We start from the raw sequence: 26,786 nt of genomic DNA, 5'->3' as shown, positions 1-26,786 counted from the left end.
AGCAAAGGCAAGAGTTTAGGAGTGACATTAGGGACATCAAATGTTGGCACTATGCCAGGGAAGGCAAGAGAGTTGATTGACATGATGCAAAGAAGGAAGGTCCAACCTAGCATACAAGTCTTCATATACTGTGGATATACTGTGTGTCCAGGTGGAAAGGTAGCAAGTTGTTTTACCCTGATGTGAATAGGAAAAGAAATGGAGTAGGAGTTATCCAAAAAGGGGAGTTTGTAAGGAATGTTCTGAGGGTGAAAAGAGTACCAGATAGTGTGATGAGTCTGAAGCTGGAAAGGTATGTACAATGTTAGTGGTTATGCCCTATATAGGTAATAGGTAAATTGTGAGTTAGAAGAGAAGGAGAAATTCTGGAGTGAGTTAGATGAAGTGATGCAGAGAATCCCCAGATGTGAGAAAGTGGTGATTGGTGCAGATCTTGATGAACACGCTGGAGAAGGGAACAGAGGAGATGAGTATGTTATGGGCATGTTTGGTCTTCAGGACAGGAATGGAGAATGACAGATGGTAGTAGACTTGGCACAGAGTGTGGAAATGGCAGAAGTGAATACTTTCTTCCAGAAGAGGCAGGAACATAGGGTGACATATAAGAGCGGAGGCAGAAGCACTCAGGTGGACTACATCTTGGGTCAACATAATACAGTAATCTGAAAGAGATCAGTGACTGCAAAATATTGGTAGGGGAAAGTGAGAACACAGGAAGGTGATGCGTTAAATTAACCTGGTGGTGAGGAAGGTGAAGAAGATAAAGCCAGAGCAGAGGACAAGGAAAGTGGTGGAAGTTTAAAAACAGGAAGAATGTTGTGTAGTTTTCCGGAAGGAGTTGAGACAGGCTCTGGGTGGTCAAGAGGTGCTTTCAGTTGACTGGACAACTACTGTTTAGGTGATCAGAGAGACAGGTAGGAGGGTACTTGGTGTATCATCAGGAAAGGGGAAGGTGGACAAGGAGACTTGGTGGTGGAACGAGGAAGTCTACAGAGAAAGAGGTTAGCTAAGAAGAAATGGGACACTGAGAGGATAATAAGATCTGTTTAATAAGATCTTGGAGAGTGAGAGGATCCCAGAGAAATGGAGGAGAAGTGCATGGACGCTAATGACCCATACAATACAGCTATGATAAAGAGAAGTGCAAGCTAGCTTAAGGGCAGTGGTGAGCATTTGTAAGCAGCAATATGGTTGCATGCCTAAAAAGAGTACAGATGCAGTATTTGCTCTGAGGATGCTGATGGAGAAGTACAGAGAAGGTAATAGGGAGTTGCATTGTGTTTTTGTTGATTTATGGAAAGCGTATGACAGGGTCCAGAGAGAGGAGCTGTGGTATTGTACTGTATGAGGACGTCTGGAGTGGCAGAGGAGTATGGGAGAGCGGTGCAGGACATGAGCTGTAAGACAGTGCACATTTATATGATGGTTTATGGACATTTGCACACACCCTGTACATTTATGGACATTGCACATCTGCACATTCCTGCACATTTGCACACACCCTGAACATTTCCATTTAAAGTCTATTTTAATTCCACAACCAAAGTTTGTACAGCTAAATTTTCTATATTTGTACAGCTTTTTTTTTATCTTTTAGATTTTGTTCTCATCTTCTAAAGCTATAATTTTATAGCTAAAGTTTTTCTATATTTTATTTCTTATTTTATTCCATCGTTTATTTCTTATTTATAATTTTTTTTTATGTCACAGGCGGTCGTGTAAGTATTTCATTGCTTATGACTGTGTATGTGACAAATAAAATTTGAATTAGAAAATTTGACAGTGGTGAGATGCGCTGTAGGTGTGACAGAAGAGTTTAAGGTAGAGGTGGGTTTGCATCAAGAATCGGCTCTGAGCACCTTATTGTTTGCTCTGGTGATGGACAAGATGACAGATGAGGTTAGACAGGAGTCTCCATGGATTATGATGTTAACAGATGACATTGTGCTTTGTAGCTAGAGCAGGGAACATATGAAAGAAAAAATATATAGAGGTAGAGGTACGGTCTGGAAAGCAGAGGAATGAAGGTTTGCCGCAGCAAGACAGAATATAAATAAAACGTGTGTGAATGAGAAGGACCCAAATGGAAGAAGGTGCAAGACTTAGGGTCAACGGTTCAAAGCAACGGAGAGTGTGAAAAGGAGGTGAAGAGGAGTGTACAGGCAGGTTGGAATGGATGGATAAAAGTGTCAGGTGTGTTGTGTAATAAAAGAGTATTAGAGAAAATGAAAGGAAAGGTGTTCAAGACAGTGGTGAGACCAGCGATGCTCTACGCCTTAGAGACTGTGGCACTGAAGAAAAGACAAGAGGCAGAGTTCTTTTTCTGAGTGACAAGGATGAATAGGGTCAAGAATAAGTTCATCAGATGAACAACCCATGTTAGATGTTTTGGAGATAAAGTCAGAGAGGCCAGATTGAGGTGGTTTGGACATGTTCAGAGAAGAGATTGTGAATATATTGATAGAAGGATGCTGAGGTTGGTTGGTCTAGAGGTGGAGATTTATGAATGTAGTGGGAGGAAATGAAGTTAGTTGGTGTGAGAGAAGAGGATGGAGATGACAGGGTCCGATGAAGGCAGGTGATTTGCTGTGGCGACCACTCAAAAGGAACAGCTAAAAGAAATACAAGAAGAATAAGAGGAACATGGGAAAAGTATCAATATTGTACCTTCAGTCAGATTTTTAAAGGGCGGGCAACCACAATCCACAATAAAATTTAAACATTCTCACAATTCTTACAAAAAAGTTTTTCCATTAAATTAAACCTCACTTTGAAAGAGAAAAAAAAAAATGAATGTACATAGCTTTGGGACTGAAATCAAGCAAAGCTCTGTCGCCCACTGGTGGTGGAAATTAAAAGTAACATCTTAAAAAGGGGCGGGGTTACATACAATTTTTTTTACGTAACGTCCGGTGAAGTGTTATTTTCTGTATCTCTAACACATTTTGCATCCTCATAATATCCGGTTGTAATATGATTGAATTAAAGGATCTCCGGCGTAAGTAGGTAGTTTTGGTGCCTGACTCAAATTATATTCTTTTAACGTAGACTAGACAGCTGAACACACGCAGTTAATAATTCGCTGCATGAAATAGCGCGTTTAAAAAAATCGCTAGCTTGTTAGATAACAGAGCTACAGCTTATTTAGAAATATTTAAAATGGTCGTATTTAGGTGACGTTAGACGGGGAACGAGTTAAACCGTCCCGCCGTTCAAAATAAATTAAATATTTAAATGTTTTTTAACTATTACTTAGAAAGGTGTCACTTAATATCGTATTCTTAATACTTTATACTCTTAATATCCTAATATTTCACACTAGTGTAATATTTTTGTGTCGCATTTCAAACAGGCATCGTGTGTAGCCACCCAAAGGGGTCTTTAGGATGCAGGATGTGCACAAGGAGCGCGATGTGGCGCAACACCGGTGCACAGTTCCAATGAGCACAGTTATGGCAGCGCACTTTTACCTGGAATTCGCCCTTTACCATGAGCACTAAACTTTACTGTTAAAAATCTCCACTTAAGTCGGAGGTATCTGTTTGTATTCATTAGATGTCGGGTGTTATTTTCTCACTGATATGTATTTCTATCTTTATTTTACTTGTTTATTCTGTAGCCTAATTGTGTGATAGTTCACGGAAATGGAAGTGACAGCTGAAGGACTGGTGTAAAGTTAATGTTGGTCATTTCGGTCTTTTTAAAAAATAATAATAAATTGAAGTAAAACATAACGAGGAGTAGAATTTGTTCCTTTGTGTTGTCTGTCATCGTTGCATTTAACTTATAAATTTCCTAAATCATAAAAGCCTCCATGCACATAGAGTTAGAGTGCACGAGACACTGGTGACAAATTAAAGGGAAAATGTTGCCTCTTGTAGGGGGCACTTATTTATTATCCTCATTATTCTCTGGTTGCGAATGTCCCAGTAATATTTCACAAAGCCCTTGTGATCGCTTCTTTCTCATTAATTTGTTTAGATGCTCCTTCCTTGCTGATGGCGGTGAGCCGGCTCGATGTGCTCTACCGGAGGCTTCTCCTCACCAAACTCTTCATCCAAGGATGGGGAAAGCCAGAGGAACTGAAACGGTGCGGTGCTTATTAAAAAATACCTAAACAAATGACGATGCACACAGAGTATGCATTTCTTATTCTGGTTCTTATCATAATAACATGATCATGTTGAATCTTTTTGTTTCTTTCTTCACAGGATATTCGAGTTTAGGAAAATCATCGGCGATCGGGAAAAATGTAAGAACCTCGTACCACGGGACTATCCGGTCTCCATCGACAAGGTGTGTTTCGCCCTAAAGGAGAAATTCAATTTGAAATAGAGTGTTGAATTCCTCGTAGGTTGCATGGTGGCGTAGTTGTTAGCATTGTCAAAGTCCCAGTGACGGCACTAAACAGCTGAATGTGGGTCCAACAGACATCAGACACGTCTCTGCATAAAGACAGCATTAAATTCTGTGTTTGTGCGACATTTTTTTTGTACGACTGTTCCCAGGTGGAGGATCACTCGGACTGCAGGATTCACAGCGGCCATTTCATTTCCCCGCTCGAACACCTGGTCCCGGGCATCTTGCCAGCAGAATCAGTGAAAGCCAGGTATCGACGGCAGTCACACATACTAAGACTTTGTTTTATGGTCGTTATTCAGTAGATGATAAGATGACATAAACTTATTTTTCTTATAGCTTTCAGTTTATAGTGCCTAAAAAATGGAGGCAGCACAGGCCGGTGTGCATCCATCTGGCAGGAACAGGAGATCATGTGAGTTATTATTATTGTTATTATTATTATTATTATACTGTTATACTTAATATGTCAAAATACTTGACTACGTCAATATAAAAAAAAATTATAAAGGTACATTCTATGAGCAATAATCATAAGATTAATATAATACATTAAAAAAATTTGGATAAATTATGGGAGTAAGTGTAAACAAAACCATATACTGTAGTGTGGAGACAAATACAAGAGGTGTTCAAGTTCAAACCGGGACTTGTGATGAAATTTCTGGTAAATGAAGGTGTAAAAGCGATTGACATTTACTTGAACTTGAAGACTTGAAGCACAGTACGGTGATGAGACTCCTAGTCGCAGTAAAACAACTGAATGGTGCAAACATTTTAAAAAAAAAGGCTGTATGTCCGTGAATGACGATCCCAGCCGAGGTACCTCAGAGCCCACTGCAGTCGTTCCTGTGACATTCAGCAACTGGGACACCTGATCCTTGCAAATCAACATCGCTAACTTGTAGAAGAGAAGAGACGCATCTGTGTGTACATTTCCCACTGACAGGAACCTCGGCTGGGAGTCGATTGCACAGTCATGACCTCGCTCCAAGTCATTTCCACATGTTTGGGCCATTAAAGGAGTTCCTGGAAGGCCAGCACGAAGCTTCAGATGTGAAGTAGGCTCTGGTGCACTGAGAAAACTTTCCACCTTGATGGTGTCTAAACATTAGTGAAACACTGAGATAAGTGCATTAGTGTAGCAGAGGATTAAATAGAGAAATAAAGGGAGTTTTTACTCTCAGACCTGTGTTCGGTTATTTTGTACGATCAAAAGTCTGGATTTGACTTGGACACTCTTGTTCATGTAAAAAAAAATCTGAAAACTTTTACTTAAATTAAAATAAACCAAAAAAAAAAAAAATCACAAGAGTTTTTTGAAAAAGAAACTTAAAACAAGTATTTGTATAATATATATATTTCTTTTTTTTTTTTAACTAGAAAATAAAACAGAAGGAATTAAATTAAGTTTGGAAAAAATATTTTAAAAGAAGTAAAAGTAAAGATTGAAAATATTTAGAAAATTATGCTGGGAAAAATGTATTAATAAAATTAAAGTCTGGAAAAAAACCTTTAAAATAGAAAGGAAAAAGTGAAATATTGCTTGGAAAAACAGAATGTAAAAAAAAAGACAAGAAATTTGTGGTAGAAAAACAAACAAACGGATTCATCAAATGATTTGCAGTTTTTCTGGAGGAGGCGCATCCTCATGGCCAGACCCATGATCAGAGAGGCGGGAATGGCGTCCCTGCTGCTGGAAAACCCGTATTATATCCTTTACGTAGCACAGTGTGTGTGTTCTGAAGATCTCAATCTTTATCAGCTTCCTTGACTCTGAGCTGCACATGGATACAGAAAACCTAAAGACCAGAAGTGAGTTCTTTATAGCCAGTTTGTGATTTTAAGATGTCATTGCTACAGTTTTATCATCATCATGAGCGTGTGGTGTTTATGATGTTGCTCTGTGTGTGTGTGTTTGAAGGCGGTCCAGTCTGAAGAACGTATCTGATCTGTTTGTGATGGGCGGAGCTCTCATCGTGGAGTCGGCTGCTCTCCTGCACTGGTTAGAGAGAGAGGGCTTTTGGCCCCTGGGCATGACCGGGATCTCCATGGGAGGCCATGTGGGTCCCTCTTATAATCAGATACTCTACTGGCGCTTACTGATACATTAGTGTTGTGTGGTATATTAAAATATTCTCTCACCCTGTCTTGATGTGACAATCTTAACCTACTGTACAATTTTTCTGTAACGTTGTTTCTGATGCTGTTTGTCGATATAACAGACAAAATTAAGATGCCGTTTAGGATTATAACGCATGACCGTGATTATTCTCATGGGTGTGTTTACTGACTTTATTGTTTTTTCATTTTTTTTTTTACCCAGATGGCATCTTTAGCTGTAACCAACTGGCCCAAGCCAATTCCTCTGATCCCTTGTCTTTCCTGGACCACTGCGTCGAGTGTCTTCACCACTGTACGGCGTCCTCTCTTTCTTTATATTAAGTCCGCTCGCTGTGTGTTTAGGTCACACCCAATCAACTCCTTGCCCTGTCCTTCCACAGGGGGTGTTAAGCAGAGCTGTGAACTGGAGGGAACTTGAGAAGCAGTACGCCACACACACCGCCTACGAGGACGAGATCGTCCACATGCTGGAGTACTGCGGGGTAAGAGGACGTCCAGGTTAGATATCCTAGACCAGTTTTGTCTCTTTTTGAGCATCCCAATTAAAATGTGTATATTCTTCGATTCTCACATCTAGACGGACTCTTTCCGGATGGGCCAGGACTTTGTACGGGATGCCCCAGGCAGCTTCGACAAACTCTCAAACATGTCCCTGTCTCCTGAGCTGCTGTTGCAGCATAGGGACGCCCGGGATAGTTTGGAGCGCATGCTGTCGTCCTCTATCGGAGGCAGTCGGACGCACGTCAGCGCACTTCGCGGCAGGAGCGCAAGTCACAGTGTGGGCCAGCATCGCTCGCTGCAGAGGGAGTCACTCTGCTTCATGAAGGGCGTGATGGATGAGTGCACACACATCGCCAACTTCTCAGGTGAGGAGAGGAAGCAGAGGATGAGATGAGGCATTATGAATTTTATTATTATTATTATTATTATCTGGAATGTCTTTGTATAGGTCTTTGGATGGAGTCAGGCCATAGCATATAATTCTAACTAAACACAAACTTTTTGCACATTATGCAAATCCACTGACTTTGAACAAAAATATGCGAAGGAGCTTTTACCAATTTTTTTTTTTATAGGATTGTTTTTACATTATTTTTCTTATTTTATAGATGTAACTATACATGCCCTTGTGCCTGACCCTATACCCCGCTTTGACCCTGTCTCTGATCTTATTGACATTCTCACTGCCCCTTTCTACAGTTTTAAATATTGTCCTACCCCTAGACCTACCTCTGAATTTTCCTCTGTAATCTGTAACTTTCATGCTCATTTTTGACGTTTTTCCAAACTTTCGGTGCTTTCTTTACCTCTTTGTTTGCTCCTTTACCTGTCGAATTGTCTTACTAATTCAAGTCTGATTTTTTTTACTGCTTTTCTACTATTCCTTGACCTTGTATTCACTTCTTTTTGATAATTGACATTGACAATTTACGCTCTTTGACCGTAACTCCCCTGAACCCCTCTGAACTTACACTGTATTTGCCCTCTTTCTCACTTCTCATCTTTTATTTTTACGTCTGATCTTTTATCTTCATCTCTAATGTGGCCTGGAGTTTGCCCCTGTAACCCCCAATGTGATGGTCTCTCTGCCCCTGTGTTATCTCCGCAGTGCCGGTCGATCCCGGTCTGATTATCGTCGTCCAGGCCAAAGAAGATGCCTACGTGCCCCGGTCTGGCGTGCGCAGCCTGCAGGAGGTCTGGCCTGGCTGCGAGGTTCGCTACCTGAACGGGGGTCACGTTACGGCCTATCTGTTTAAACAGGCGGTGTTCAGGTGGGTACGAAATTAGGTTTTAAAAATGCTTTAACCACAATTGGTAACCAATAATTACAAAATTGAATGTATTACTAAACAACAGGCTGTACTTTTAATCAATTTATAATTGCGTTATAAAGGCAACCTCAGTTTTTTTTATCTCTATTGAAATCTCTTTTATATATTTTTTAACATGAACTTTGCTAGCAATTGTATAATGTACATGTTTATTTATTTATTTATTTATTTTCTCTCACTCAAACCTGCAGACGGGCCATTTATGATGCCTTCGAGCGGTTTGTTCAGAAGTATCCCTTATTATTATAGCCTCGTATCCTCCGCCGTGTTGTTCTAACACCTACAACAACACACCAGGACTCTGAACGGATCTTGAACCTAAACCTCTCAACACCATGGTGCTACTGGAGACATTTACACATCATCATTATTACAGTATAAAGTTTATAGACATTTCTGAACTATATTTTTAACATCATGCCTTCAGAACTAAAGCCAAACTGTATTTCATCCACGCCGTCTATTATTATTTTTTTGTTATTAAACTATTACTATTATTTTTAAACATCCTCAGACATATGTTTGAACCCCAGATACATTTATTAATCACAGTTCACTGCCAAAATGAAAACAGCGTGCATTATGTTATAAATCATCTTTTATGATTAAAAATTTAAGTATTAGAATTTACAAAGGTGTTTTTTTTTTATTTATTAAATAATGTATTTCTTAAATCTAATAAATACTTTTTCAACCCCTTACATTTCTGTATCTCAACTATAAAATAAAAAACACATTTTGAAGACTGACCGTATTGCTGTTTATCTTACATTTAAAAGAGACAACATTTTAGCTCTATACAGAGGTTATAGCTTAAATAAAATTAATCTGATAATGAGTCCTGAGAATGTTTTTAACAGATTAATGTTTTTTTTTTCTTTAGCAAAGATTGTCTCCTAAATCTGAGAGTAGAAGCTACTTTTATTTTTTATACACTACCAGTCACCTGTTTAGACATGCCTTCTAATCTTCTTAATTTTAATGTTTTTTCACATAGTAAAAAACACTGAAGGCGTCCAAAATACACAATAATCTCTTCTGAACAGTTGATATCGAGATGTATCAGCTACTTTTGCTTTGCAAAGTTTCATAACAGCTTTATCATGGTGCTTGATGGGTTTTGCAAATGCACTTGACAATACTGTTCTAGTTCCAGAACAGCTGACCTTCCTGTCTGTAAATAATAACTGACTGCTGTTGTTGTTACTCAATCACCTAATTTCATGTCTTATTTTATAGTTTTAAAAAAATATTATTAGTGTTATCCCATAATGTATAAAATAAATCCAAACTTGTGTTCAAACGTTTGACTGGTGCTGAAAAGAGCTCTTTTATTTTACATTATTACTTGTTCAGACAAATTAGACTAAAAATAGCTACAAAAAGACTACAGGAAAGAACTGATTGAGTGATGATTAAACTGTTTGTGTATGTGTGATTTTATATATATATATATATATATATATATATATATATATTGGGAATGGCTATAAGCTTTTTGAGTGTGTGTGCACACAGACAAACCAAACTCCACACAACACAGTATTGTACAGTAACATTTTGTCCTTGAGAAAACTCCTCAGGCACAAATAAACGTGTGACTAGATAACGTGTCCTTCATCATTTAAACAGAGAACTATATTAGCGGATAAAATGCAAAACTGAGGAATTGGGTTCCAGGTTTTTTAGCTGTCCTTGTGGAAAAGTATAATGAAGATTTCCGTTTCAAGAAAAGAAAAAAATCTCCAGGTAAAAAAAATAACTACATTTGTTGTTTTTGATTTGTTACATGATAGACAATGTCTATTTGTAGATCATATTTGTATATGTATATATACATATATTTTTTAATTAGTGATGCTTTTTTTTTGCTTCATTTATTTGTTTGCTGTTTAATGAAATATTTTTTTTATAATAAATGTAACCTGACACGCTCAGTATAGCACTACTTTCTGAGGCATGCTGTTATACAAAAATAATGCACAACTCCTGACCAATCAGAATTGATCATTTATCACTTATCATTCATTATAGTTTAATTAATTTTTATATTTGTCAATGAACAGCTGAGACTCATTTCATTTTCATTTCACTCATTTTCATAAGTTAATAACATCAAAAATTTTTTACTTCACTTACCCTGTTAATTCCATAATTAGTAATGTATGTGGACATTGCGGGTTTATGAACATTCTGTAACTAATAGGAGAATGTATTCTCCATCTTTAAAAAAAAAAAAAATTGGGGTGTGGTACAATCTTTTTGGCGGCAACTTAATTTTTTTTTTCATTTTATTCATATTATATTAAGATTTTTTAATCTTATATTTTCACTTTAAAGGATATAATTATTTTTTTCTGCTGCAGTAACAAATAATTTTTATATTTTAATGACCCAATTTTACATTCATGAATGTAAATTTTTTAAATCACATTGCCTAAAAACTATCGCCTTTCCTCTGTGAAATCCCAAATCTCTTACTTTACAGAAAACCACAAATTTTTGTAATTGTTATTCTTGTAAATATTATTGTTTTTTAATTGTTATTGAAAAGCATAAGGTCTCTGAAATATCCTGTGCATGTTTATGGGTAATGCATGCACATAAAAATTACATGCAGTATTATAACCCATCATCATAGTCTATACCACTTTATTCTGTTTACAGGGTCATGAGGAGCCTTGAGCCTATGCCAGGTGACTTAGGGCACGAGGCAGGGTACACCCGTAATCGGGGGCCAGTCCATTGCAGGGCGCATGACACACTTATTCACACACTAAAGGACAATTTGGGAACACCAATTAGCCTAACCTGTGAGAGAAAACTCACTAAGCACAGGAAGAACATGCAAACTCCATGCACACAGACACAAGGCAGGATTCGAACCCGGAACCTAGAGGTGCAGGGCGACAGTCCTAACCACTAAGCCACCGTGCCATCAGCATCATACAAATATTTTAATATTATATACCCACCCTTTTAAAAATCTTCTACTAATGTAATGTCTGATCAAAGACAATCAAATCTAAATAAGAGCTCACATTATAAAAGCACCCTGGTGAAGTGCTTGTTCTCACACTTTGCCCACAGCCAATATGGCGGCCGTGTTGTTTTTAAAACGCGCCGAAGCTCTTCCGCCCTCAGTGTATGCGTATGACCTTTGACCTCGCGCAAGCGTGCCATCATGCCAGCCCAGTCCGCCATATTGACTGTTGTCTTTTGCCTTGAGAAGAAGATAAGCGAGAACATTTGCGGCGCTTGGAAAAAAAGGGGGAAAAAACCCACATTTTTTATAAACCCCAAATCGCTTTTCAGTTAAGCTCGTAAACCAGCGCAAGTCCGTGCCGAGGGGAATTTATCGAAATGGCCAGGAAGAAGAGCAAGCAGGTCGGAGTTGGGAATAAAGAGCAGAGTTTGTCGAAGAGTCCCGGCGGAGGAGGAGATGCAGGAGCTGCAGCCAGGAGCGCTCAGGTAGCGTTAGCTCACCCTGCTAACCAGGCTAACTCTAATCAGGGGCTCAATTACTACAAATGCCCTCGTGTTGGATTTATAGCGCACTATGTGGGGCGTAGAATGCGTTATTAACCCTCATGTGTAGTGATTCTGGAGCTGGTGAGGATGCTAAGGCTGCTCCGCTCCATCGCTGATTACCACAGAGATTTTCTTATTGTGATTATTTTAACTGTGTACACAGTTCAGTACAGATTGCATGCGTTTCGGATGTGCGACGTTTCATGATGTGTATGCTTCAAGTCATAAAATGTTCTATAGTTTGCACTTATAGATTAGATTCGGGCGGATCACCTTGCCTGCTACCAACCTGCAGTAAATAAATTGTAAAAACTATACATATCTTAAAATATGACTTTTTCAATTATTATAAAAACAAGAAATTTAGTTTCCTAGCTATTTAAATAATTGGTTTATTCATAACGGCCTTAACGTTATTTTCTTTCCTCCGCACCCGCATTTGTACAAATCCCGCCTTTCGCTCTTGTTTGTGACCTACCCCAAAGCAGTCTGCTGATTGGATCGCAGGCACGTCTGATTGACGGATCGAGCCGAATTAACCAATCGCGACAGAGCATACGGAAAATCGTTGGAATACGGGTAGGAGTTGTAATAATATGACTATCCGAAGCAAGCGTCCTCAAGTCAGCTTGTTCCTGAACTAAATTATCATCAATAGTAATTATTTGCTGCAAGAATTAAAGCGAGCTTTTCATTTTAATAAAGGATGTGCGTGTTTATTGTGCATTAGTGATGTACTTTCAGTTTCGTTCTAGCACACAATGTGACAGTCGTAACAGAAATGAACAAGGGCAGTGAGGGGGAAAGTCTGCGCGCGTTCACGTGCTACAAGGCTCTCCAGGACGCGCGCAAAGGAAAAATAATAAACTTTCAAGCAAATTGAAGGTCAGGTATTTGTGATGCACGAGATGACCCTGGTGTTGTTGTTTTTTTTTTTTTTTTGGTTGATCCTGTGTATGTTCACGGTTTCTGTCAGAAGTTAGGGTTTTGTTTTGTGCTTATCTGACGTCACATGGGAACACAAATTGATAGACATTTAAAACAAGAAAGACACTCAAGTTTTATTCTGAGCACAGTTTTTTTCCTCCTGGGAAAAAGAACAGGGAATTGATTGTGGTGAAAATGTAGACAGGTGGGCGTGTCCACCCCAAAAAGACCCATGTGCTTTCACAGCTCTTCTCTTGAGACAGACACATCAGGGGACGATTGCTTTTACGTTTAGTATTAGGATTTTTCCAGGAATGTTTCCCGAGAACACCCGACCCCTAAGTCTGCCTCATTTTCATCACAATCTGGTTCCAGAGTACTCTTGAAAAGGTGTGTACACGGATTGAATCGGATGTGGGAGCCAATCGTACCTGAACACGGAAGTAGATCGCTGTTTATACGTGACTCATCAGTGCCTTCTGTCTCCTCTGAAATCTTAGTTGGCATCTAGCACGCCCCAATCTTATCCTCTGCCTTACACAGCCATAGCTGATGCAGTCAGAGGGCACGCTAAAGTGTTGCTCTTGAAATCTTTTCTGGAATATTAATTATATTAGGTTAGACGTGTGCAGATCTTAATGCCTGCGTGCTATTATTACCTGCAAATGGAGTGTGCGGTCAGCTCGCTGCCGCTCCTTACAGTGCTCTGATGTTTCGCATGTCATACTTTGTGTGTCATATGCGCTGCCTACTGTTAAATTCGTGGAGGAACACCTGTGACATGCTGTATCAGATGGTGTAAATACACACCCGTACCCGAGTACGGGGAGTAAAAAAAAAAAAAAAATCACGTGGGGAAGTAAGGGCACGTGCTGGTGTTAATCGTTAGCACACAAAGTGTATTTAGAATTCAAGTATTGTTTTATACTCCCATCTAGGAGCTGGAGACAGGGTGAATAAGTGCATCCTGGAGCGTATCCTCAGTTAAAAAAAAAGTCTCACATAGGGTGCACAAGCTTTTAGAAAACGCAGAGATTTTATACCTGATATTGTGCAGAGATTTATTACATGTCAGAAGGAGTCTCCAGTGTCAGCGCTTTTTAACAGCAAAAAGAGAACTACTGTTGACTGTTGCTATTAGTAACAATGAATGGATAAATGTGTTGCTACTCATTTTTCCTATAGTTAGTTTATTTTTTTCCTATAACATTATGGATAACATTATGTACCTGTTTTATTCTTCACAAAAATTTCCGTTTGCATATATGTTTGTTGCTTACGGGTCGATGCTCATCATTTCCCTGTGAATTGTAAAATCTCTTTTTTTTTTTTTTTTAAATAAATTTTAGTTTGTTGTTTGACTGTGGAGTAAAGTGAAAAGTGTATACGTCTGACCGAACTCCTTCCCTCCCCACAGTCGGTGCATACGTGCTGCTTGCTGTGCCATCGGGAGTTTAACGACTGGGGCTCGGGCCTTGCCAACGGGCTTCCGAGCCACGGCTCGAAGCTAGCTGACGCCGTCCCAGCGCTCTCGCAGGCCCTGCTAAGGGAGGCACCCGGGCGCAAGCTGGCAGACGCTGTGCCGTCGCTGTCACAGTCGCTGCTGGGCGAGGTGCCGCTGTGGATCTGCCAGAGCTGTCGGAAGAGCGTGGAGGAGGAGGAGCGGAGGGCGGTGCATGACCAAAGCATGCCGGTGAGTAGGGACGTGGAGATGAAGAGCATTACGGTTCTGGTACAAAGTGGTTCACTAAAGCACTGACTGTGGAAGTGTGACCCATGATCCCACTATGTGGTCGCAGAGTGATGAACAGATGATCATTTAGAGCTTCTTCATTTATGACTTATTTTTTTTAATAAACAAAAGCAAGTTATCGGTTTGCAAATCATACTCAAGAGAGTAAAATATAGTAAAGCTTTCAAAAAGTATACTTTATTCCCCTTGATTTTGGGGTAAATATTGTCAGAGACCCTGCTGCGGAAGCTTCTTGAGTAACATGCGATTTACAGATTCTGCCACGGCCCTGTGCTGAGGGGGGGAAAACCAGTTGTGCTTGTAGTGTCGCTTGTCGACAGGAGTCTTGTGTTCAATTAAAACATCCGATGTTACCCAGTGCTTCACCGTAATTAATTAATTAGGATTAAGATCGAGATTAGTTTAGAATGTATTATTTTAAAATCATTCCAATTGTTGCATTTCTTTCACTTCACATCGCGGCACTGTCGAATCCTTAATTTTGATTGGTTGGAAAGTGTAAAATGCAGATCAGACAGAAATGAATGCTTTACGATTTCATCCAAAAATCACATTACGAGTATTTTGACATGTATAACGATCGTGATTTAAAATGCGTCATGTAATTATTAAATGTAGCGAATGTACACTGGTAGGTATTTATCTTGGCAACTGTCAAATAACGGCACAAATTATCTCATTAAGAGGATTAGGCTAACAGACGTCAGTTGTAATAAAATATAACCGAAGTAGTAAAATTGACACAGTGCTATAATAATAATAATAATAATAATAATAATAATTAGACTTTATTACACCAACATTTAAAATACATCTCTGAGCTTTAACACATTGGAAAAATAAAAAATATAATATAGTCAAAAGCAAATGGCTATGAAATGACTAAAACAATTCCAATAGTTAAATATATTTAAACGTAATTTAAAATATGTCTCTGCGCTTATAAAGTTATGAAGGCCATGCTTAAAGTAATGCAAAGCTGGTGTAACTTAAAAAAAAAAAAATTATTGACTCACTTGGTTGGTCAAATTGCACATTTTGTTAGAGTAACTCAGTTTTTCCGATATACTGTATATACAGAGTCAGCCAAAAAAAATTATACACCCTTTAGGAAAAGAAAAACTTTTACAAATATTTTAATACTAGATTTAATGCTATATATTATATATTGATACATATGATAATAATATGATAATACTTTTTTTCCAGCAAAATCTAGGCTGTTTTTATGGTTTAGGTTGTTAGTATGACCAATAATAATAATAATAATAATATGCACATTTTTTCCTGTGTATGGTTCGAGTTCTAAATTGTGACGTCATTTCCATATTCCCGTAGCAGTAAAATTTTCATGTTTTTAAAAGTAATAACTTTTTTATCATCATTATCCAATGCTGCGTTGTCGCACGGATCCGTTTTAAAGTTTTTTTTTTTTTTTTTAAGATGATCTTGTTCACGGTGTGAAACTCTAACTCTGTAGAGCAAGTGCGACTGTCAGTTACACCCTTCTTATTCTTTTTACGGCAGCTGGCATCCGCTGCATCTTCTGCCTCTCAGTACACCTCGGACAGTTTGCTCTCCCGCTGGCAGAATAAACAGGTACAGTGGCGATAGAGCTCGAGCACACTGTCCGCTACTCATTAATAGATCGTGGACGGCAGACGGACAGATTTTTTAAAAAGGGTCGGCAAGTGTACATGGGCTGGCGTCAATGTGAACCTGGATCAAATGGGTTTGTCCTCAAGGCCCTCCTTCAACGTAATGTTTTTTACATAAAAATGATCAATTAATACAGCTATATTAATGTATCAGAAAAATGTTTCATATGAAAGAAAGTCAACTCATCATATATTTCTATATTATTATTATATATATCATATATACTATATATTATTATTTCTATATTTTCATCATATATAACTAATCATATATTTAATAACAAACATGATTTGTGACAATGTTGTATCATAAATACAGTATATGTAAAACTCACACACCACAAGCAATTTGGGAACGGCAGTTAGCCTAATCTGCCTGTCTTTGGACTGTGGGAGGAAACTGGCGTACCCGGAGGAAACCCACAAAGCATAGAGAGAACACGCAAACTCCATACACACAGACCTGAGATGGGAATCGAACCCTTGAGGTGCAAGGCGACATTCAGCTCAAACTGTGCAATAAGATACAATGTGTAAATCCGTACATCTTTTTATTTGAATAATTTTCCACTAACGATAAATACCTTGGTAGCAGAAGAAACCTTCTTTTTAAAAATGTATTTGCCTGTTTGTTTGTCTGCCTGGTTTTCTGTTTATTTATTTATCTATCTGGCTATCTGTCTTTAATAACTTTTTATTAAATTATTAGTCAATTTGTCTGTCTTATTCTATTTATTTGTTTGTTTATTTATCCATGTCTTTTATTCTGTGGATTTATGTTTGCCTGTCCGGTTTTGGCTGTCATCCTGTTTATTTATTCATTTGTCTTAGTGTTTGTTGTTCTTTCTTTTTATTTATCTGTCAGTATGTATGTCTGTTTGACTGCACTTCTATCTGTTTATCTGTCTTTTGTGTCATTCTATCTATCTAAAAATACTGGGGGTGGGTGGGCAAATAGATCTACTGTTTTAAGTATTGAATAAACTCGTCTCGTTACCGTGTTGTGCTAGAATATTTTTTTAGTCATCTCGCCCACCCGGAGTGAAAAATATGTTTTAGCAGTTACATTTTTTAAAATTTAAATCAGTGACAGATGGAGCCTGATGCATTTTGTTCTTTGGAATATGTTCCACGTCTTTGATGCATAAAAAACACACAAAGCTGCTTCACGTTTTTTTTATTTTTTATACAGTTTCATACATTGAATACGGAAAGGGTGAAGACTAGATAATCTAGTCACAACCTTGAGTTGTATAAATGTTCAGGGATTGAAAATAAATAAATAAAAAAAAACATTGTCATCCTCTAATACATGTTTGTACTCTGATCTGTTTGAGTTTGTTGTTTTTTGGAAAGTTGTGGAAGTGTGCCGCACGTATGAAATTGTATCGCAATATTGTGATCCAGGACGATAATCATAAAAAGAAAATTAGGATTATTGCGACATCGCGATAATCAGCACACACTCGCTTTTCAGCCAAACAGCTTAAAGACCCTTTCTTCACTCAGACCTTAATATGAGTCAATTAGAGGAAACTCCCATAGACACAATAGCATATGGAATGCAGACTGTGTGTGTATGAGAGGGAGTGAGTCTGCAATAGTTTGTATTAAATGCCTTAAATGCCTGTGATGCATTGTTATGATCGTATCATGTTTTATCCCACAAGTCATCTTACTGAGTTTTTTTTTTTTTTTTAATAAGTTTGTTTCAGTTTACTAATATAATTGGACGAGCTGTGTTCCAAGAGTGACTGTATTTACACAGGCTTGATTGCCTCTGTGGATAAATATGCTAAATTAGCCTCGATGTACAAAATTTATGTTTGCTAAACTACATACAGGGTGGTGATTTGCATTTTAGAAATACTTGTTGTAAGTCACCACTACTGACCCATACACCTGCCCAGTGATGACTCTGAATATCTGTTAAACGTAGGAGTAGTGTTAATGTAGTAAAGGATTCTACTGTATATTTTGTATAAATAAGCTACATCTTTGCAAGAGTTTTGTTTTCCATAAGGGGAAAGTCCGCACCACTCTCCACCACCCACCAGCGCCGTAAAAGCGTCCGATAACGGACATGGCCCTTGCTAGGTGATCTTATCCAAACACCGGTTTCCTGAAAGCGCACTGATTATTTACACACCGCAGCCGTTCTGTGGAAAAGGCTAAACTTCCGCCTGCTATTTCCAGTTTTTATGTCTATGCTGTTCCACAGGGCCTGGCTGATTTATGGAATCATTCTCATATGGTAGTTAGTTATTTAGTGACTGGCTTGTCAGGTGATTAACATTTTTGTGTCTGTGTTTTGTTTTGTTTTTTCCCGCAGGCACCGCTGTCCCACTCGTCTTCATGCAAGTCGCAGAATTGTGGGAACGGTTACCCAGAGCAAAACTCGGTGGACTGGGATCCCAGCTCCTTCCTGTCGGCCCGGAAGCTGTCGGGACTCTGGAACTCGACACACACGAACACGGGGGCTCACTGCACCCACGGCACTGCTACTCACTCTCAGCAAGGTGTGACCTCCCTCTCTCCTTATATCGCCTCTATTTTGGTCACGAGTCCAGTTACATATTAACATATGCATTGTTGAGTCCTTGAATCTGATTGGTCAGAATGAGGTCAGAGCGAAAGCATCACAGGTTTATATATCGACGTAAACGTTTCTATAGTCAGCTAGCACAGGGGACTTGTCAAGTAGATGCGTAACATAAACGTATTAAAAACGTATGTTGATTTTTTAATATATATTTTTTTAGGTGTTCCCGTTGTTGTATGCAATATATATGTATGTTAGACGTGGCTGGTTCTTCTATGCGTATGGCAAGCTTTAGAGGCGGCTTTACTCTCTCGGCTGCTGTTCTAAAAAGTTCATCATCATCTCGCCCATCAGATTCAGACCATTCAGCTATTCTTAGTCAAAACAGGTCTAACAAGGTTATTTTTAGGTCATTCTTACAGTAATAAATTATCATCTCTGCTATTCTACTCAGGCCCTTCGTGGTCTATTTTTATTCCAGTCTGTCCTTATCCTTTTCAGTCTAATAAAAAAAAAATATATATTTTTTTGTCTACGAAGAAACACTCCTGCTGTTTTTCAACCTTATTTCACATTTATTCATCATCATCATTTCTTCTGTTCTGTTCCCCTTTTCTATATTTTGTAATGATTTTTAAAAAACTATTGAATTTAAACTAGTTGAATTTTATAGTCATGTGGATCTGCGTTCTTAGCCCCCGCTGACTTTACTCTTCTTGCTGCTTGGTGTTTGTAGCAGGCGGAACGGCAGGACCAACCTGTCACGATAAACGAACGTCTCACGAGTCGTCCGGGACCAAAGTGTGTCCCTACAGTCACCCGGCGTCCCCCAGTGCCACATCCACCGCTACGCCACTCTCTACCTCCGCTGAGCTCTGCAAGACCTCGGCCAAGCACTTCAAAACCATGTGTAGGAGACCAACTCCTCCAGGTACAGACACACACACAAACACACATTCTGACTAATATTTAATGATAAAATTACAAACTGCAGCGGTTGTCACTTCCTGCTATTTTTCTCAGGTGAAGCGTTTCATCCGAACGAGCAGCACCAGCCGTCGGCGGATCTGTCAGTTCCACCCAACAGCCCCACGGGTCTCTCTTCTTCCCAGAATTCATCTTTGCTGCCCCCATCCGCCAAGCCCCCTTCAAATCAGCACGCGCCGTTCACTCCGCTAGCACCAAACCTCGGCACCAAGCACTCGGGCACGCAGGACAAACCCAGCACCTGCAAAAACGCCAAACTGAGCTCCTCTATGATGGGCTGCAATCATCCGTGCAACGGGCATAACCCCAACGGCGCCAGTGCAGCCTCCACTAACACAGCGCACCTAACAGCCAGCACGTGCAGGTATGCAAACACGGTGATGGAGCAGAGCAGTAAGACATTTTAAAAATTTTGCTGTAAACGTTGGCTCCTAAAACGGAGCTTCTGGTTTAATTGATGTCCTTTATCGATGTTTACAGGGACCAGGCGTGTAAAGGGCACAAGCTGGTAAACGGTTCGTCATGCCAACAGGCAGCGTGCGAGGGGGACGAAGTGGAGGACGAAGACAGCGGTTCGGAGCGCAGTTCTTGCGCCTCCTCTTCCACGAACCAGCGCGACGGCAAATACTGCGACTGCTGCTACTGCGAGTTCTTCGGACATAACGCGGTAATAGTCCTGTAAAGCTCGGACGGACTTTAGCGGCACTGCACATCTCAAGAGTTAGACCTAAGAGACAGGCCAGGATTAGGTTTGTCCACTTGTGTCTCACTTGACTTGATTCGCGTTCAAGTTGCGCTTAGAATTGTCCTCAGTGATATGGTGTGCCACATGATTCCGTTTTAGACCCTCTGTAATTTTGCTTTAACATGCAGCCTCTTGGATATGTAATTCATAATCATAATAATAATAATAATATTGAAATATGAAAAACTATATGCTAGACATAGAAAAACATTTTAAATTGTTTAAAGATTAGAATAGACACAGAATGTACAAAGAATTATGGAAGAAATATTAGTTTTAAAAATTATTGTGATTAATTAGTATGTTTAGCAAGATTTGAAGATTTTTTAAAAGCATTTAAAAGCAGTTGGCATTCCTTATGCTCTCTGCATTTACAGATGTGCTCAGGGTGGATTATTACTGTTCCTATATAACGACTTTTTATTGAATACAGAACTTGAAAGATCTCGCTGTTTATGTAGTTAAAGTGAGCTCCTTAAAAACACTAGAATCATAAGATTCTGTTAGCCTGCTAAAAGGGTCAATTTTTTTTGCCAACTCTGAGTTGTTATCCATAAAAAATAAATAATAAGAAAAAGATGACCAACATGAGACATTTTGTCCTGCAGCCCCCTGCGGCTCCCACGAGCCGGAACTACGCGGAGATCCGAGAGAAACTCCGCTCGAGACTGACTCGTCGTAAAGAGGAGCTGCCTCAGAGGCAGGACATGGACCCAGCTGTAACAAGCGCCATAGATCACCGGGACGTCGATGAGCTTCTCCATTTTATCAACTCCACAGAACCCAAAAGGGTCAACAGCGCCAAGGCAGCCAAACGTGCACGCCACAAACAGAAAAAGAAGGTACCGCAAATTGATACACAAATTAAGTCAACAATGAGGCATATTTGATCATATTGACAAACAACAGGAAACAAACCAGTCTGGTAAAATTTTATTTAATTAAACACATGTTTTGTTATACAAATGCAGAATATTTATGTATTTGTTTTTCACATCCCCGCATTCTGTTCAGGAGAAGGAGCGTGCGCAGCAATCAGGCTGTGAGCAGCGTTTGTCCTCCTCACCTCAGCCAGAGATGATGGACGAAGTAGAAGAGGAGGAGCGCGCTCCAGACGGCGAGGCCGGCCGGCTACTCGAGTGGCCTCAGCTAGAGCTGGAGCGCGTCAACAGCTTCCTGACGTCTCGCCTCGAGGAGATTAAGAACACCATCAAGGACTCCATCCGCGCCTCATTTAGCATGTACGACCTGAACCTCGACGTCAGCGACTTCCCCAAAAAAGCCGCCTCGTTGGAAGGCCAACGACTGCTGCCTCACCTCAACGGTTCGGTGCCTGAGCCACAGCAGATCGACCTGGACCTCGCGCCGCTCTCTTTCAAAAACTTTAAAAAGAGCGTAAAGATTCTCCAAGGCCTGACCGGCGAGAATAACAACAGCAGTCCTCCTCCCACCATCACCCCCGAGACCCCGGCCCCTGCAAACATCACAACAACTACCACCAACACCACCACCACAACCACCATTGACACCACTCCTACACCCAACGACACGCCCAAAGACGAGACCAAGAACACCACGGGCAACGCCGCCAAGACAAAGAAGGCCAAGAAAAACCAGCGGCAGCAGCAGGAGCAGGCATCCCACGAGCAGCAGGCGAACTCCAAACCAGCTAGAGCAACATCTGGAAATCAGGATAAAAGCAACGAAGTGGAGAAAGGAGCCAGGGGAGGGTGCAGAGTACCCCAGCAGCATGGCGAGGGCCAGAAAACGCCGAGCAAAAAGCTAGAGGAAAGCAAGCAAGCCTCGAAGCACAACGGTAACGCAGCCCCGAACGGGAACCATCACTCGGGTTCAAACACACAAAGGGGGAAGAATGACAACGATGCGCGTAATAACAGATCCGAACAGGAAGCAGAGAGGAAAAGTATTTCAAACAATGTGGTCAACTTTCAGAACTCACAGCAGCAACAACAGTCCAAAGGAAAGAATAAGAAGAACAAGAGCAAGACGGAAAAGTCCAATAGTGCTTTTGGTAATTTTATCTATTTTTTTCCTTTATTGGTATGCTACATTATTGGTGATGACTTTATTCTGATCCTTATAACTCAAAATTCTGCAATATTACATGAGGACTGTAGTAACTGTAGTTTCCGCATAAACCGTTTCCCCCCCTCCCCGTTCCTGCTTCTAGTTTTAGGGAAAACAAACAGATATTCAGTTCATCAGTGCAACCAGTGTCCTTGAGTGTCCTTTTGTATTGTTATCAGCAGAATGCCTGTTTTTGCTTTGTTTTTCTTTCTTTCACTTTTTTTTTTTTTTTTTTTAAAGATTTTTAATTTTTTCGTCACAAAGAGAGTCATTTTGTTGATTTGATTGTTTAAACACCTAGATCTGGTGTTTCTTAAGAACCTTTGCTTTACAACAATAACTCTCTTGTTGTTGTTTTTTTTTTTTTTTTTTAAACAGATGATGTGTTTCTCCCTAAAGACCTGGATCCGACTGAGATGGATGAGATCGATCGTGAGGTCGAATACTTCAAGAGGTAAAGCTTCGTCTAGAAATCAATATATAATTCAAATAATGAACAAATAATGCAGTTAGCAGGTAAAAGTGGTGGTGTGACGTATTACTAATTGAGCTATGATCTCAGCACCACTAATTAAAAGCAAAGTATTGCGTTCCTCCTGCTGCGTGTCATTATATATTCGGGCCTCGTTCACTAAACAAAAAACTAATATCAGTACTGGAGCTGAGTTATACCTTATATGCACATACGGCATCACACTAAAATGAGCCGAATTTTTATTACCTGCCAAAGGTATTTTTTTCTCCTTATTCACTATTGTACAAGGGCGTTCAGGTCAAACCAGGACGTTTAATTGTGTAAAAGTTCTCTTTATTTCTCTATATAATAACCTGCTACACTACTGCACTTATCCCAGTGGGTAGAATGTTTTCTCCGGGCACCGGCCCCATCGTCATTTTACACACTCACGGCCTTCTTTAAAACATCTGCACCGTACAGTTGTTTTACTGCAGATAAGAGTCTCAACTCACTGTGCTTTGAATCTTGTTAAAAGTGGATTGTTAGTACCTTCTTCCTTTAAAAAGTAAAGAATAAAACAATAGCCTGCATCCACATAAAATAAATAAATTAAATAATCATATCTTATACTGCAGTTTAATTGAACAGTCGAGTAAATGTTTGAGGATTCTATTTCAACATTTTTAATGTTTTCATTGCAGAGCAAGGGCAAAAGTTCTCTGCTTTAAGTGTACAAGTTGTGTACGTACTAAACACAAAGCCTAAAAGGTAAAACATAATCGGTTGTAGTTGATCTAGTGTAATAGTGACAGACGTCGAGTCACTCCAGTGAAAACAGTTCATTTCTGTTACTTGTCGCTTGTAATGCATCACGTTGTTCTGCAATATATATTGAAATATAAATATCTGAGCAACTGCATGTCATAGGCAAACCAAATTAAATAGGCATCATATTGAAAAATGTAAGATTTATTCATAAAAATTCCAACAACGTAGTAAAACTGAGATTTTAAAACCGATTTCACAATGCTTCACAAATGTTTAGTCCGCGCATGTCCGCCTGTCTCACAACACACTAAGTCCAGCTCCAACACCTTTACTTTCGGCAAGTCCCTTATATGCTTAACTGTAGCGCGTATAGCGCATACTGTGTGTGGATATACACTGTACAGTCAAGCCCGAAGTGATCCATACCCCTGGCAAATTCTGACTTAAAATTACTTTTATTCAAACAGCAAATTTTTTCTTTATTAGAAAAGACACAGGCGTCTTTTATTTAAATTTGAACAAAAAGTGGCATGTCCAAAATTATTCATACCCTTCTTAATAATCAGTAGAAAAGCTTTTATTGGCTATTACAGCAATCAAACGCCTACTATAATTGCTGACCAGCTTTTTGCCTGTTTCCACTGGTATTTTTTCCCATTCATCTTCAGCGATGAGCTCCAACTCCTTCAGGTTGGAGGGTCTCCTTGCCATCACCCTGATCTTTAGCTCCTTCCACAGATTCTCAATTGAGTTTAAGTCAGGATTCTGGCTGGGCCACTACAAAACATTAATGTTTTTGTCTGCTAACCATTTCTTCACCACTTTTGCTGTGTGTTTTGGGTCATTGTCGTGCTGAAATGTCCAAGGCCAAGTTTCTCTGCAGACTCCCGATGTTGTTGTTGAGAATTTTGATGTATTGCTCCTTTTTTATGGTGCCGTTTACTCTGATTACGGTACTGGTCAAGCGGCTAAAAACACTCCCAAAACATTAGGTTCCCACCACCAATGGGGACGGCCTTGGTGGTGATCTTTTAATCTCTGAGATTTTTTACAGTAGAACGTACTTGTATTTTTTTTATAATACTTATACTAATAGACTGTAGCCACTGGAACTTTAAAACATTTACATATGGTCTTATGGCCATTTCCTTATAGCCTTTTCACAGGTCCTCAGTGAGCTCCTCTGTCTTAGCCATGACTGTTCACAAACCAACAGCAGAAAGCTTCTGTTTTTCACCTGTTGAGTTGATTAAAACAGCTGTTCCCAATAAATCAGGGTAATTAGGATGGTAACAGCTTGGACTGTCTGGAATGATATAGAACTTCCCATAGACTGTGACACTTTGCAAAGGGTATGAATAATTTTGGACATGCCACTTGTTGTTTAAATGTAAATAAAAGCTGAAAAAATATTTTTTTCCACAATGATGCCTCTTATACATCATCTTATTATTTTCTGGGAGACGCCTGTGTCTTTTCTAAGCAAGAAAAAACTTTGCTGTTTGAAAAAAGTAACTTTAAGTGAGAATTTGCCAGGGTTATGAATAATTTCGGGCTTGACTGTGTGTATATATTGTTTTTTTTTTTCCTATTTATTTCTTTTTTCCTGCTTGTTTAGAGCTGCTGATTCTTGCACTCCCACTGTACAGATCTGCAGACTAAGCTCTTTGTCTCGTCGTTTTTCTCCACAGGTTTTGCCTCGATTCGGCAAAACAGACGCGACAGAAGGTGGCCGTAAACTGGTCCAACTTCAGCCTGAAAAAGATGCCGTCAAACGCAGCGCAGTAACGCAGCACGCACTCTCACACAAAAACACACACACTCTGTCTCTCTGTCTCACACATACACACACAAACATACGCCTGGATGAAGGGAAACGGAAAACCCCCTCCGAAAGAACTTCCCAATATGACTCGACTATGACTCTTGGTCTCTAGCCTGTAGCCACTGTACTCCTGATTCGATTGGCTGGAGGTCACCGTCTGTCTGTCTGTCTGTCTCCGCCCTTCTCTCTGTATGCCACGGGACCCATTCGACCACGCAGTCTGTACTCGTCCACCGGACACTTTTTACTGTATCTCTTAGAGCGCGGGATCACTCGCAGCAAACCTCATTGCTTCATTTTGTAGTGTGTAAATAATGATTTTACAATAAAAAAAGGTTTTAAACCCCAAACCATGCCACACCTCGGCCCGTCGACCCACAATGTCTATTTATTTATTCCTTTTATGTCCCCCCCCCCAAAAGGTACTTTTTATCCTGACATGTGCTCATTGACAAAAACTGCAGATACTGACATTACAGAAATGACTATTGGGTTGTTAATGTTTAATACGAGGACAGATTGCGAACACCAAAACCTCTCAGACTTGTCCGTATCAGACGTCTCAGTAGAAGAGAGTTCCCCTAATGTTGTTTTACTGTTGTTTTTTAAAAAAAAATATATATATATATATATTTTACCCCTTAAATTACGATGAAATCTGTAATTTATGCTATATAATAGCTAAAAGATATCACATACAACAATTATTCAGAGACTCAAGATTTAAGATCGTTATGGTGTCAAAATGAATGATTTTTGATCTCATTTATTTGGCTATATGACATGCACATAAATATGACTAAAATTCAAGGTCAGGCAAAGGGTGCAGGATAAGAAAAAGCTTGTTTGCGGTTTCTCTTCTCTGTACTGACTTAAAGTAATATGTATATTCTGGCAATGGAAATCAAAAAGGCTTAAAAAAATTCCCTTTAATTATGTTTTCCTTGCCTCTGAGACATGTGATAAATACAAGCCTGGGAATATTTAAGTATTTAAAAAAGGTTACAGTGTGGGACCATGTGAAACATATTTGGGCCTGTGAGCATAATTTCTGAAAAAAAAAAAGAACACTAATATATATAGAGCAATGTTGTATCTATAACCTGTGTCTAACACTTTCATCCTCCAAAATAAGGGAAAAGCTCGCCAAGACTTCCCTTGCATGCCGCTCCAAACTGACAGTCGAGTTC

General features: G+C 39.5%; 2 protein-coding genes across 2 annotated transcripts; both read left to right on the top strand.

The window, feature by feature from the left end:
- Positions 1-3,380: 3,380 nt before the first annotated feature.
- On the top strand, positions 3,381-9,061 carry abhd18 (abhydrolase domain containing 18). Its single transcript, XM_053514115.1, has 13 exons — positions 3,381-3,534; positions 3,982-4,090; positions 4,212-4,296; positions 4,509-4,609; positions 4,699-4,774; positions 5,987-6,073; positions 6,149-6,174; positions 6,284-6,422; positions 6,686-6,775; positions 6,864-6,965; positions 7,061-7,349; positions 8,093-8,255; positions 8,507-9,061. The coding sequence occupies exons 2-13, from the start codon at positions 3,999-4,001 to the stop codon at positions 8,562-8,564; spliced, it is 1,308 nt and encodes a 435-aa protein (XP_053370090.1). The 5' UTR covers positions 3,381-3,534; positions 3,982-3,998; the 3' UTR covers positions 8,565-9,061.
- Positions 9,062-11,520: 2,459 nt separating this feature from the next.
- Positions 11,521-25,951, top strand: fam193b (family with sequence similarity 193 member B). The gene is made up of 10 exons (XM_053515175.1): positions 11,521-11,786; positions 14,191-14,466; positions 18,517-18,703; positions 19,463-19,657; positions 19,750-20,077; positions 20,194-20,380; positions 21,067-21,300; positions 21,473-22,490; positions 22,925-23,000; positions 25,463-25,951. The coding sequence occupies exons 1-10, from the start codon at positions 11,679-11,681 to the stop codon at positions 25,557-25,559; spliced, it is 2,706 nt and encodes a 901-aa protein (XP_053371150.1). The 5' UTR covers positions 11,521-11,678; the 3' UTR covers positions 25,560-25,951.
- The last annotated feature ends 835 nt before the right edge of the window (positions 25,952-26,786 follow it).

The sequence above is a fragment of the Clarias gariepinus genome, chromosome 16 (assembly GCF_024256425.1).
Source record: "Clarias gariepinus isolate MV-2021 ecotype Netherlands chromosome 16, CGAR_prim_01v2, whole genome shotgun sequence".
Classification (NCBI taxonomy): Eukaryota; Metazoa; Chordata; class Actinopteri; order Siluriformes; family Clariidae; genus Clarias; species Clarias gariepinus.
This window is presented reverse-complemented; position numbering and strand designations above follow the sequence as displayed.

Bases quoted from the DNA above. Each gene is read 5' to 3' on its own strand.
- abhd18 (XM_053514115.1), top strand. From the start codon at position 3,999: ATGGCGGTGAGCCGGCTCGATGTGCTCTACCGGAGGCTTCTCCTCACC. The intron at 4,297-4,508 runs GTGTGTTTCGCC...GACTGTTCCCAG, and splicing joins ATCCGGTCTCCATCGACAAG to GTGGAGGATCACTCGGACTG. The intron at 7,350-8,092 runs GTGAGGAGAGGA...TTATCTCCGCAG, and splicing joins ACACATCGCCAACTTCTCAG to TGCCGGTCGATCCCGGTCTG.
- fam193b (XM_053515175.1), top strand. From the start codon at position 11,679: ATGGCCAGGAAGAAGAGCAAGCAGGTCGGAGTTGGGAATAAAGAGCAG. The intron at 18,704-19,462 runs GTGTGACCTCCC...TGGTGTTTGTAG, and splicing joins TGCTACTCACTCTCAGCAAG to CAGGCGGAACGGCAGGACCA. The intron at 19,658-19,749 runs GTACAGACACAC...TATTTTTCTCAG, and splicing joins TAGGAGACCAACTCCTCCAG to GTGAAGCGTTTCATCCGAAC.